The following is a 14,078-nucleotide window of genomic DNA, read 5'->3' as shown; positions in this document are numbered from 1 at the left end:
AAACATCTTCCTCCAGGAATGCAACTGCTGCGTTATTCCTCTGCTGCTGAAGGAAGAACGAACACTAGCACCCCAACCACTGCTCAAGTGTTAGATCAACAAAACACAAAAAATGAGCACTAATCCCCAGTAATACCCAGCACAACTCTGAGCCATATTGCTTATGGTAACAAGAAAGACTCGTTATCAGCACGAAACAAAAGTAGCGCAGAAAAATACAAACGTTGGTGTTGCAAATTTATTGTTTTGTGATTTATTTGAACCACATCATTGTTTCCAGTGCAGTGAGGCAGCATGCAAACCTACATCCCAATGCAAAGCCTTCCAAAGCCAACAAAGCATGCAAGGAATGTAGGTATACGAAACACCACTCAGCTTTGGCATTAATGACACGGTGTCCAAATTTTGCTGTCCTTGTCGGCATTATTACCTCCTTCCCCTATTTGCTTTCTTCCATTTGCAAAGTTCCTAAGAAGAACTTAAGTGATCTTTTTTTGTAAACCCATCTCTAAAATTACACACACACGCACATCATGATGCAAATAAAAATCCCCTAAAAAAATTTCACTTGCAGTTGACGTTAGAATAACGTACCGATTCTTACTGAACCACCTCCCCATTACAACCATATCCAGCTTTGCAGCTGCGATTTTACAAGCAAGCAGCACCAAGAGCAGATGAGGCAACATGCAGCTGCAATGTATGCAGCTTGTACTACAATGTCAGGAAGGGAAGGGGAGCCTGGAACCTAAAAGTCTTGCAAGTTTTAAAAGCATGCACATTTGGACTAGGTATCACACTGCTTACGTTAAGTCTGACAGTGCAACTATGAGAACTCATGGCACTCCTTTTGTGCACAGAAGGAAGTAATACAAGTCTGATAGATGCAGGGTGAGTTATTTCGTTTGCTTTTTTCAAAGATGCTTTTAGATACAGATGTATTTTTCAAAAACACCTCTCAGCATTTATTTGCATTGTGCCACATCTATGCCAAGTAACTCGTGCAGACTCATGGCAAGACACAGAACTGAGCCCAGCTTCCTAACGAGTTGCCAATACACGTCTTTCCTGCCACCACCGGCTCCCAAAACCACTGCCTTTCTACTAATATTTTTTCTATCATTAGCTGTATCATTTTGCTCAGTTCCCTTTTGTAGGACTGATGCTGTGTGCGAAAGTAGACTGAAGAAGGAGGTGACTGACCACACAGGAGAAGCAAGATGGTCTCAGGAGAAGGAGAGGTGGTCTACATGCAGGGTGCTACCTCCTGAGCAAGCAAAACACTCCTGGCTAACCGGATTCAAACGGAGATGAAACAGAAGAGAGATTTCAGAGAGAAATGACGTTAATGTTGGTGATGTGTAGAACAGGAGACAAAATGGTGCGGGGCTGTCTTTCAGGCGAGGAACAGTTCACAAAGAAGAAAGTAAAGCTCAAGCTTTTATTTTTGAAGCAAGGATTCATTCAAAAACCAAACTGATATAGAAGACTACACAAGAGGCACGACAGTCAGTGATAAGGGAGACGGGAAAAAAAATAAAAAGACAGAGTGGTACTGAAATGTGAAATCCTGGCATTGCTGAAATCAATGGGAACTTTGCCACTGCCTGTAAGGGCGCCAGGTTTCACATGCTGTGTGCTGGAGCACAGGTTTCTCGACGTGGGATGAGATCTCATGCTCACCTCCACAGGGCTCCTGCAAGAGCAGCCCCGAAGGAATGGCAGCAGGATCCCAGGGTCATCTGGGGAGTGGCCTGCCATTTTGCACAGAAAAACAAGTTTTGCTTTCTTTTTAACCTAAAACGAACAGAGCTAGAGCTCTGAGAGCAACTCTTCTTCTCTGAAAATGCCAGATATCAAGAACTCTCCTCATCCAGCCCCTGAAACAGTAAAGCGCAGGTCTCTGCTGTTTCTCAATTAGGTTCTTCCAGAAATAAATGCCAGTTCTGCACATGCTGAAAAATTATTTGAAACGCTGCTGTCTGTAGAACACATTGCTCTGTTTTTCAGGGATCTGGCATCTAGTTCCATAAATGTGATCATAAGGAAAAAAAATAAAAAAGAAAGAAAGAAAAAATAGGGGATGGAGAAAGAGATAAACAATAGCTGTAGGCAAACGACTACAAGTGCCAGTTTAGGAATAAGCTTTAAATGCATTTATCACCCTACCTCTGAGAAGAACAGAATGAAAAGCAGCAATCCATTCAAGTTACACAAGGAATTGTTTAAAGCATGTGAGAAATAATGAGACTGTGCCTCTAAAAAATGCACCTGCATGTAAAATGAGCTATTTAATTGGCAATAGATGGGGAAAAAATAAGCCTAAGACTTCAGACCATCATAAAGAGTCATAAAAGAAAGCTTCAGTTCATTGACAACAACAACAACAAAAAAAACATGACTGCAAGATACGGTGGAACATCATCCCAGGTTCTGGGAAGTGAAGGGTGATAAAGCAAAAGAGCAATACTGAAAAGCACTGGTCCACCAGGTAGCCTAATGGCAGTGTGTTACTTCTTGAAAGGCAAGGAGATCAAAAACTATTGTGAAATTGTGAGTAGGATTTACATTTACTCACTACACAGATGTCTCCACCCTTGCTGGGACATTTTTAGGTGGTCCACAAGCAAGAAAAAAGCGAAAACCTCTTCCAATACTGTCTGAATTATTTTGATGCACAGACAGCAGGTAGATTCCACAAAATGAACCTGACAGTACATCAAGGCTGTGTGGTCAGACCCAAATACTGTATATATTCAAGTTTCATTTATCTTCACACACACACACACACACACAAAAGGGTACCTCTATTATTATGCTTGCTTGTGCAACTAGCCAGAGTAACAACTCATTAACAAACAGGTCTGTAAGATAAAACTAGAAACTGGTGAAGACTGGATGGATGTGAGACAACTTAATCAGATGTTTTTGAGGTAGTAATGCACCATGAAGTGCAATAAAAGGGATTCTCAGGCTGAATTTTATCCAAGACTCCTAAGAAGAAAAGCAAACTTTCCTTAAACAGGAACGTGATTTGTAGTATATATTAGAATATTTATTTGTAGCCTTTAGTAAAATAGCACACACCTGACATGGGATGCCAGAAAATGGTGAAAAGAGTGGCAATCTCAGGAAACACAGATCCCACAACTCAAGCAAAACAGTGGGAAGAAACATTTATTGGCTCTAGAGGTTTGATTTTGCCTCTACTGCAACAAACATTATGATTCCCATTAGTGTAAGTGGTTGCAGAGTCAGTCCCACAACAGAGAGAGCTTGGTGCTCTCAGCGTGACAACTGAAAGGCCCAGTGAGGCACTGTAACAAATACAGAGTGCTGTGGTGTAGACTTCTGTTTTTATTGGAAATTTTACAAGAGGACGGAGACTGAAAAGCCAGAGAAATGAATTATCAGAACAGGTTATTCAGAAAACACCAGGAAACTGAGCACCACTCAATCACCCAAAAGATAACCTAAGGAAATATTCCCTATCCCCATTAAGCAAAAGCTGTTCCCAGAAAGCATCATGACTTTAAAACAGGCTCCCTGCAAAACCTCATTGTATAGGTTTGTCAAAACACACAACCTTTTACTAATATTCTTAAACCTTATGACAAGTGAGAAAAAAAGCTTATTAAGAAAGAATTGGCCTAAAAAGGAGTTACTGTTTGTGCTTCCTAGTGACCTAGCATGAAGTTTGAATGAAAATTCAGTGCTGTCCAAGACCACTGCTGTGATTCCAGAACAAATGCAGACAATTTTCAATTGAGGACAAGGATGTGATAATGTCTTGATGCCAGGGGTGCTCTTCTTGCACTTACATGACATTGTACCAGGTTTCCTGGGCACTTCCACCTTCCCCTGGGTGATCAGGTAAGACAGCCTGCAGGCAGACTGAAGGCGGCTCCCAAATCCCATCAGACCAGGCTAGGTAAGGTAGGCACAGAGCTGTGCTGGCTCAGAGGATGGTGCATAACCTGAGGCTGATGCTGGTGGGCCACCCAAGGAGCCAGGACCTGTCCTCAAACAAGCCATCATCACCCCTCACCAGCAAGGTTCCCCACCCTTCCCCTTCCCAGGAAACCCATAACAGCTTTGAAGCCCTCTGCTACAAGAAAGTTTTGATAAATGGCTTCTAAGTCAGGACAACTGGCCACCAGCCCTCCTTTATACAAACCTGTGAAGACCTCCCCATCCTTAGTCCCAACCTGCAGCCAGAGGGCGACACAACGCCCACAAGTCTTGACATTAATGAAGGTGAAGGTTGCTTCTGCTCCAGTTCAGCTGGAAAGGAAAAGCAAAGCACAGCGCTGCTCACAAGAATTACTCTTTGGGTTCCAAACTGCAGGGACCCATACCCTAATGTTGTAGTATTACAATACCCTGTAATTAAGAACAGGTGGGTTTATAACTGGAGCTACCTGTGATGCAGGGAAAATATCAGAACATCTGCTTTTCAAATATTAATACCTTTCCCACTAAGCAGTTACAACACATTAAAAATTAAATGAAAATAAAAAGACTAACTGATTTTCCCCATGAATATGCTTTGTTCTGAGTTTATGGCTATTTATTTCCCTACCCCCTGACTATTTATTTTATTTTTAAACTTTTGGACCGCTCTGACATCTATAGGTACTTCTCCAGGCTAAAGTATCACTATGAGGTACATATCAAAATAAGAAGAGTTACAGGATACGTGTGTATTTAATTGAAAGAGTCATTATTACTGCAACTACTCTTAAGATGGCAAATCAGCAGGCCAAAGTCTTGGTTGCTCTTCTGCTATTCCCATACACTCCGGCTTCCTGCACCATCCCTTATGCATACAAGCAGCATGCACACACCTCCATATGCAGCACTCTGTCCCAATTGTCTCACATTTCAGACAATAATTTGAAGAGCTTCTTGTCCTTTCATTTTATTTAGAATTGTAGATGGCAACCGTGGCAGCTTATGAAATGAAATGGAGGGATTAATAATGCATCGCCTTCCATGACAACAGCAGAACCCCGTATACTTCTGGCTGTCATTACGTGAGTCACTCAATTCTTCTCACCATCACACAGAGCAGAAGATGGGAGGAAAAAAAAGACGCAATGCACTGAGGGCTTCTGAAAGCCACTTTAATTTTTAAGAAACCTGTGCTACTGCGTAGAGTAGTTCACAGAACACACTCCCCACCCTGTGTAAAGTCCTATTACCTTCACAGGGGCTTTAGGCAGGCTAAGATGTTTCTCTAACAGCACTGGAGCCTGTTACATGCAAAAAAGAAAAAAAAAAAAGCAAAACAAAACAAAAAAGAGCACCTTAAAATACTCAGAAAGAAGTCTCAAAAAAGTCAGGATGGCATTGGGACTGACCACATGCAAACACTGCCAACAGTACAACTACACATGAATATACTCATAGCCATGATCTAACTCCGTAATACGTAGGACAATCCCTCAGATTCTGCAGATGCAGAAAGAAAAGGTAGGCACAGATCTGCCTTCTCCAGTGAAATGTACAGCTGAAAAAAATCAGAATAAGCCTATTAAAAGTTGCTGTAGTTACGCTGCTTTAATGCGGTATAGAAGATGACTTTTTTTTCCACAGGAGCTTCACACCTTTGAACATAGCAAAGTCCCCCCACCCTCCCACCTTCACACTTCAACTCATCACCATACATGCTTGTTTTCTTTTATATACTAACCCAGATACAAATAAATAAAGAACCCATAACTGTCTTTTGGAAAAAAAAAAAAAAAAAAAAAAAAGTTTGAAATCAACACTGAGCATGCTACCTGGGATTTCTCTAAAAACAATTCAGATTTTACTTCTGCATCTACCCTTGCTTTTAAACATTTTCAAGTGCCAAGTTCTACTTTGGACAGCTGCAATGAGGTCTAACAGACCCCCAAAGTGATACTTTTTGTGCACTTGGCTTAGCCACACACAACTTTATGAACTTCAGTCCCTACTCTTCATTCAGAGACCCTTAACTGCCTCACCCGGACCACGAGCTAAGTGTCCTGCTCATTCTGATGACGTTCAGGAGCACCACACCGCTACCTGAAGGCTACTCTGGCGTCTGTGCGTCACCACGGATCTCCAAGCTGCAAGGAAGTCAAGGTAATTGCTTATCATCGCAAGCAGGAAACACAGAGCTGGGATGGGAGGCTTGTGTTTAACCAAGTGAGTTGGTTTTGCACCCAGCCCACGTGCAAAGCCCACGTCCAGCAGTGTCACCATGCAGTGTTTTCCACTGGAAGGAGGATGATGCAGCACAGAGCGGCGCTGAAAGGAAGAGACTGGTCGGGGTTACACGGACAGACAGACAGCAGACCCACGTTCTGGCTTTCCTTCCCCTGCCCGAGCCAGCCTGTGTGATGACAGCCCAGCACAGCTTTGTGCTTAGCTACACGAACAGCTCCGGGAGAGTGCCTGGCATCACGGGGATGAGCAGAACGGGACGGCTGTGTGCCAGGTGTGCTCAGTGCCAGGTGTGCTCAGCGCCACCGCACAGACCTCCTGCCGGCTTGAGCCCGCTGCGGGTCACACCCCGCGCACCCTGCCGCTCCCCAAAGCGCTCCAGGTGTGTATTTAGGAAAACACACGCCTCGGAGCCGTGCTGCCGCCACCCACCCGCGGGGAAATCCCTGAATCCGCCGTTCCTGCGGCTGGCAGAGCTGGGGGCAGCCCCGCCGCCCCTCCCGAAGCCTCACCTTGCCGTCGGTGCCGAAGGGCAGGGGCTCGTCCCCCGGCGCCGCCTTGTCCCGCGGGGCGCCCTCCGCCGCCTGCGGCTGGTAGTCGGCGTAGGGGTTGGCGAAAGCCCGCTCCTCCATCTCCGCCTCGCCGCCCAGCTGCAGCTTCAGCCGCTTGGACATGCTCTCTCCCATCTCAGCCCGCCCGGGCTCCTCATCGTCCCCCGCCGGGGGCGTCAGGCCCTGGGGCTGCGGAGCGGGGCTCCCTCCGGCTCCGGCCGGCCGGCCCCCGGCCGCGGCTCATGTCAGAGCAGCAGCAGGACGAGGGGGAAGGCCGGCCCCAGGAGCAGGCAGCACGCCAGCACCGCCCTCGCCCGCCTCATCCGCAGCCTCCGAGCCCGGCCCCGGCCCGGGGAGGAGGAGGAAGAGGAGGAGGAGGAAGGGGCCGTCTCCTTCCCCCGTCCCTCCCTCGGCTCACCACGTCCCTGTCGCCGTGGTGACCGCGCACACCGCCCTGCCTGCAGCAGGCCCCTCTCCCAGGCCAGGCCGCGTTCAAAACAAAACAAAACAAAGCCAGGCCGTGTTCAAAACAAAGCACTAAAAACATAATAAAATAAAATGAAAACGCCCAAGGGGGCCCGCTCCGCTGCTCGGTGTGCCCCCAGCCCCGGCGGTTCTCCACAGGCCTCCCCAGGAGAACTCGCTGTCCCATTAAATATTTACTCTGAACCATGCCATCACTTTTGTGCAATTGTAACGCAGCCAGACAGTAAACTATTAATTCGAGATCTGGACACTGCAGATTTATTGATCCTTAGTGTTAGGCACTGAGTAATTCTATTGTTACCAAACTACATATTCAGTGTGTAAGATTAAATGTAGGTGAAGCCTATCCTGGCATTGGCTTCAACTTAGAATTGTCTATATAGATATATGTGTGAACAGAAGGAATGTGTCCATTGTCTTGTGACAAGATACACATTTTAAGAATGACTTTATTCATTTTATTTGTTTTTAGAAATTGAACGGATTTATTTTTAGAAATTGAACTGATGACAAAGCAAAAATCCTAAATAGCTTGTCTTACCCTGTAAGTGAAAGTAACCATCAACTCAAAAATTGCACAATCATCTATAAAATATCCTGTTCTGTAACCATTAAACAAATCACTCTATTTATGTTTTCCTCTATTATGTATTCCTGTTTCCTCTATTTATACTTATATTTATGTATTTATTTAAATGTATATTTATGTATTTCCCCTATGCATTTTTATGTATTTCCTCTATTTATGTATTCCTGAAGATATTTTGTTAGGCAAAGAGCGTGTTTTCATCTTAAATGGTGTCCTGCTCTCAGCAAAGACCATCTGTGTCAGTGCAAGCTAGAACATTCCTGTGACTGAGATTAGAATTGAGCCTTTAGTACAGATGTGTGTGGCTTCTACCTTCTTACACATTCCACAAAAGATGGGAATGTAAAGGCCAAATCATGCCAGCTGGTGGTATCTGCTCAGTGCCTGCAGATGAGAAGTGGAGGATGCTCCAAAGCACCATACAAGAGCATGTCTGCTGCTTCAACACCCTGTTGTGCCCGTGGACCTGAGATTTCTGAGTAACTTCTCTATCCATGCTCACCATTATTTGAATTTGTTGTAACAATGTTGTTTGTTTAGTCTTAAGTATACAAGAACTTCTTTTGTTCTTAGCAGGTGGGGTATAGTTCAAAAGGCTTATTTTTTTTTCTTTTCAGTTGGTGATTTTGATTTTTCCTTTCCTTTCTTTCTTTTTTTTTTTTTTTTTTTCAACCTTGAAGCATAGAGAGCTCCACCGCCTGAGTAGGAATCATGGATGAAGGCAGAAGAAAAAGGCTGGACATGTTTTAAGCAAGAATACATTCACATCTCTCGTCTGTAGCAGTAAGGAGCAAGAGGTCTTGCCTACTGAAATCATTATTTCATGGTTACTTCCATCCAGAACACGTCTCACTACTACTGGAAGTAGTCCTCGTCCTTTCTTCCCACTTGTGCTATGCACTCCTGTAATCTGCTGTCTGCAGCCTTGGCAAACATGCAGCCCTGCAGCAAGCTGTTCTAGCTGAACACTGTCCTTTTCCTTTCAGTCATGTAGGTAAATTTGCAATTAATGTTTTACCTCATCACTCATCACTGCTTCAGTATCAGTTTCTTCATATAAATCATTAAAAGTTTTACTTAACAGATAATTGGGCTAATCGTTCTTATTCACAAGTCCCTCTTTTACTTCTTCTTTGCTCTCCCTTCCTCTAACCCCCCTTGCATTCTTGAATGTCTGATACTGTGCTCTTGATGGGACTAGTGCCAGTTTTTAAAACAGTAAAATAAAGTATCTGTTTCTTTTTGGGCCAGGACTAAACAATCATAATCCGCTCATAAGCCATTAATGATGCTGTGGTTTCCCACATATTTTTCTGTTTGATTCCCAGAGTACTTAGTAAATTATCGTAACTAACAAGGGGGGAAAGGGCATTGTATATCACAGAGTCAACCCTCCCAGAGCCAGCACGCAGCTGCCCTTCATTCACACTGTGCCCCAAGAGAGCTACAGAATCTGCAGCTTACCGAATCAGCATGAACAACCATAAGGAATCTCTGAAGCACTAGCTGTGACACGTTTAATGGTTCCTTCAGCAGCTGTGTTCATTCCTATTACACTCTAACAGCTATCATTTATTTTTGTATGCAATGCCTCCAGATACGTGCAAGCAACAGCCCTGTCTGTATTTTGTTCAGTGGAGATAAGGTGATGAGCATGTGACTTCAGCACCCATTGTAAACTACCTTGTAAATTCTGGGAAACCAATGTACCAGCTGGCATTAATCTCATTTTATTTCTAAATAAAGACCGATGAGATTCAGCTGAAATTATCTGAGAGAAGTAAGATCTTCAAGAATGAACAAACACTGCTAAAGTGCTACATGAATAATAGAGAGCCAGGCTGGGCACTGCTTTCTTCAGTATATGTCTATGGAAAACAAGGCAGGGCCTCATCTTGCCAGCACGTCCGTGGAGATGGGGCAGTTTACACCTGCTGCAAATCATGGATCATACATTTATCTGTCATTAAAATTGTAGTCTTTCATACTGACCTTAACTTCCTCTCTCCTCTTCAGACTATACTTTGTCCATGCTGCAGCCTTTGTGTTCTGCAGAAACCCTTTTTTCTCCTCTGGCACTATGATAGGCCTATAATAGCATACGAGGACTTCCTATTTGCCTCTTTACCATAACTATCCCATCCCCTTAGCTGTATATCCTAGTTTCTTTCTTTTCTTTCTTTTTTTTTTTTTTCTTCACCACCACTGTCTAGTATCATATTTTGCAATTAAATTATTTGAAACTGTTAGGCCTAATAAACTATGGTGGACTGCTTTTCATAATGAACACAGTGTTATGAAATGAAATCTGCAGGATCAGCCTTTGCATTTTGCTTGCAAAAGACTCACAGACTTTGGACCAAATTCAGCCGTGTATTTCAATTCAGATTCAGATGGAGTATGATGGTTCACGAGAACAAATGGTTTTGTGTGGTATGCTATATCATACTGCTTTCTGGTAGCAACAAATTTCTGTGGCTGCTCTAAGTAACTGATCTCTATTGCAGCATAATTTTGCTATTTAAGATCTCAAAGATTTCTGTGAATCTGTGCATATGACAGATAATAATGTGGCTTAAAAAGCAGGCCTAGTCACTACCTATAAGGATAGGTGAAAGAAAAGGCAGGGGGAGATTAGAGAGGTTTACGTTCTTCAAAACAGGCTTCACAGCTTTAGGTACTATCTTCAGTGTTCTCACCACATCAGGACAGAGGAATAATGGAGTTTTTAGGGGACCAAACATGCAAAACACAAGCACCTTCAAGCAAAGTAGCTTTATAACTTCTATAGGATGAGAAAGAACTACAATAGTACAAGAAGGGAGAAAACAAATAAGGGGAGACAAAGGAATGTATGGTCGACAAGACAGAGAAAAACATCAGTCTAGTGAAGTGCCATGCTGCTCCTACTAAAGGAAATGGGGGAAGATCTTATCTCTACCCTGATTCTGAAAGTACAATTGTAGTTCAGCTAAGTATTGCTCAAGATATACAACCTGGATAACAGTAGTAGTGAATTACAAGAAAGTCTCCAGCACAGTCTGTACTAACCACCACTGTCTGCTGTGGGCAGCCACTAGCCTTCAGAACCATCAAAACAAGGCTGAGAGGGAGAACAAGAAAACTTCTTATTCACCTTCTGGCTGCAAGAGGGCTGTGCTCACACCATTTTTTATTTATTTTTTATTTTTTTATTTTTTTTGTCCAGATGTTAAAAATCACCACCAGGAAGAGTTGAGTACTGCAGGCTGTCATCTCTGCTGTTACTCCCAAGAGCTGATTACTCTCTGTGTCTAACCTGAACTTCTTTGCTGCAGTTTCAGGCTGGTGCTGTTCATCTTACTCCCAGGGATGTAGAGAAGAGTTTACACTGTAATTCATTCCTCTCTGCAGCCTTGCTAATAAATTGTAGCTAGCACAACAACCTCAACACAGTGTGGTTGTATGGGTCGTGGTGCAAGGAATGAAATGGGCCCTGTGTCTGAAAAACACCCCACTCCTTCCCACTGTTCCCCACCTTTGCAGAAAGATATTTTGAATCCCTTGTCTGCTGTTTATTTGATGATTATTGTTTTGTCCAGATAACTGTGTTACAGCTTCTTTTGTTACGTGCAGCTCTCTTCCAGAAGGGCCCTGAAATACCTGGCTTGCCACCAGCAGTAAAAAAAATCTGTCAGGTCAAGCATTTAACTAGAGACCTGTACCATAAAAGCAGAATGAAGGTGAAAGAAGAGCTAAAGGACTCATGTGTCTCAGCTGATTCCCACTAATTGCTCTGAGAGCCCTTGGGACTACAGCTTTTGTAGAAGTATAGAAAGTCTAATTTTCTGCCATACGTTGTAGACTTGTTCCTGCAAGCTGTGTGGAGAGCTTTTTTTTTTTTTTTTTTTCTATTTATGAGCGTATTATTTTCAGAAGCCTGGATCAGAAACCAATTTACAAAGACATTGTTGGAGCATTCAACACTCAGCAGGGTTCTGCCCTCCTCATGTGTACCACTCATGTATTTTACTAGATGTTGCCTGATACTGTGAAGAGCACCTGACAGTGCTCTTTACAACCCTTACTGCGTGTTACATGCCCCAGTCTTAGTCACAGAAGCAGGAACTGCCTCAGCTGGTGCCTTAGGTCCAAGCCTGAGCTAAAATCATAGCATGAAGAACTGGTCTAAGACATATGGAGATAGATGGGTGTCAACAACATACTAAACACGTCCCCCTGTTACAGTTGACAGATCCCATCTTTTGAATTCTTGTAACCTGTCTCCAAGTTCTTATTTGCATCTCTGTTTCGTCAGAAATTATGTGGAAAAATTCAGAGTTCCCGAAATTAAGGTGACTAGATTTGTGGAAAGGTAATCAACATCTTCTGTAACAACAGTAATTTTCCTTTAGCTAGATAAGCAACAAATAGCAAAGAAAGAATGCAGTTTTTTTATTTGTTTGCTTGTTTTGTTTTGTTTTGTTTTAATAGCTTAAGGAGAAGGCTAAGAGTATTAAGGAGATTAAGGGTAATCTAGGTCTAGTGAGAAGCAAAATGAGTATTTTGGCTGTTTTCAGTAACATGGAGGTTACAGAATGTGGCAGTGAAAGCAGGGTAATGGGAACAAGTGAAGGAGAACAAATTACCACATGCTGGGTAGGGGTTGCAGCAACACGAATTATTTAATACCCAGCTTGACTGGGATCATAAGAGCTGGCAAATGTAGCTACAATTCCCTCAGTGATGTCTATTTGTGCAGTTATAAAATCAGGCAGTACTGTGTGGTTGGTGAATGGCACATATAGGACCTGTTTAATGAAAAGAAAAATAACGAGGCACTCCATTACCAACTATTAGTATGACCTCAGTGGGATGCAAAGATTCAGAAGAAATGTTGAAGAAAGATTAAAAGGGGAGAGAGACATAAATGGAAATGGAAGAAAATACAATGTGGTTTGTTACACATAGTTCACACAGGAGGAACTTGCCACTGTTCTTTGATTAGACAATTGGTTCTGTAGCTAAGGCACGTACAGTAGCTATCACTCATCTGTACAGTTGCAGTAGCATAACAGGTAATTTTCCATGTAGCCCAGGAGCAGATCAATGCAATTATTGTACTGTAGCAAGGATCTGACAGAAAGGGAGGAAGAATGTGTTGTTGTTGAGGATGCATGGGCTAGAGAACAGTAAATGGGGTTGATAATGGAGTGGATTTTTGACTGATCCTAATGGACATTTGTATTAGCAATGTTTGTACAGAAAATAATGAAAAAAATCAGTTAACTTTGATGATGGAAGGACCATTGACATAGAAGGATCAGAATTTTGTAGTAGAGCAGGTAGCCATAAATGTAGGATTGGTATTTTCAGTAAGGATAAGGGCGTACTGACCAAAATGCAAGGTCATAATTACTCTGTCTGCAGTAGAGATTGTCAGGCATGCTTAAAAAGAAAAAAAAATCCATTAAAATTGGGAACGGAGAGTCTGTTTTATGCAGAAAGCCTAGACCACTCTGTCTTTTTTAGCAGAACAAAAGCTGAAATGGTGTGTAGTTGCTCTCCATGAATACCAGAGAGGTATAAATATAGATTTGTATCTATACCAGGGAGGAGACAGAATGATTAAGTACAATATTTGCAGCTGAACAAAATGGTTATATGTTGCCCATTACTTAACTATCAGAGGGGGAAGGTTTTGGAGCGGACTTTCAGTGAGGTTTTTTACAAAGACTTCGATGAACATCTTCAAAAAATGCGATAATGTAACCACATTACAGTAAATTGTGAGCCAAGATTCTCATAGTCCTGCTCCTCTGTGAAATACAGTGGCCTCAGGAGGTGTGAAAGAGCTTCTGCTTAACTATAGATAGGTTTTGTTAACTTGTGATTAAAAGGGCTTAGGGTTTTTTTTTGCCCTTCATAAACTTTCTGATGAGGAAGGTGAATTGGCAAGTGAGATGGTTGTAATATTCGCTGTGGTCCTGAGTGAGATTTACTTCAGCAGGCTTTTGAAATCTACTAGCCATTAACAGCTCTGCACATTTGTTGTTTATGTGGGGATGGAGAGCAGGAACCTAAACCTGCTTAAAATTCTGCCAGGGGACTGACAGGCCAAATCCCTAGGCTGACAGATAAGAGAAAGTAAAGTTAGGAAAGGATGAATCTAGACAGTTTTCCATTTTATGACTTGAAGGGCTATTTCAGTCTGAAGTGAATTCCCCATTCAGGTGGTTTTCTGACGTGTTTATATTTCCGTACCTCTCTCCTGGTAC

At 42.8% G+C, this 14,078-nt stretch overlaps 1 protein-coding gene across 1 annotated transcript in view; it reads right to left on the bottom strand.

The window, feature by feature from the left end:
• Positions 1–7,120, bottom strand: part of LANCL2 (LanC like 2) — a 28,366-nt gene extending 21,246 nt beyond the window's left edge. Inside the window, exon 1 of the mRNA XM_035316940.1 lies at positions 6,708–7,120. Coding sequence (XP_035172831.1) covers positions 6,708–6,881 — 174 coding nt within the window. The 5' untranslated portion in view covers positions 6,882–7,120. The remainder of the gene's footprint in view (positions 1–6,707) is intronic.
• Positions 7,121–14,078: the final 6,958 nt, after the last annotated feature.

Source organism: Oxyura jamaicensis, chromosome 2 (assembly GCF_011077185.1).
Source record: "Oxyura jamaicensis isolate SHBP4307 breed ruddy duck chromosome 2, BPBGC_Ojam_1.0, whole genome shotgun sequence".
NCBI classification, from domain to species: Eukaryota; Metazoa; Chordata; class Aves; order Anseriformes; family Anatidae; genus Oxyura; species Oxyura jamaicensis.
This window is presented reverse-complemented; position numbering and strand designations above follow the sequence as displayed.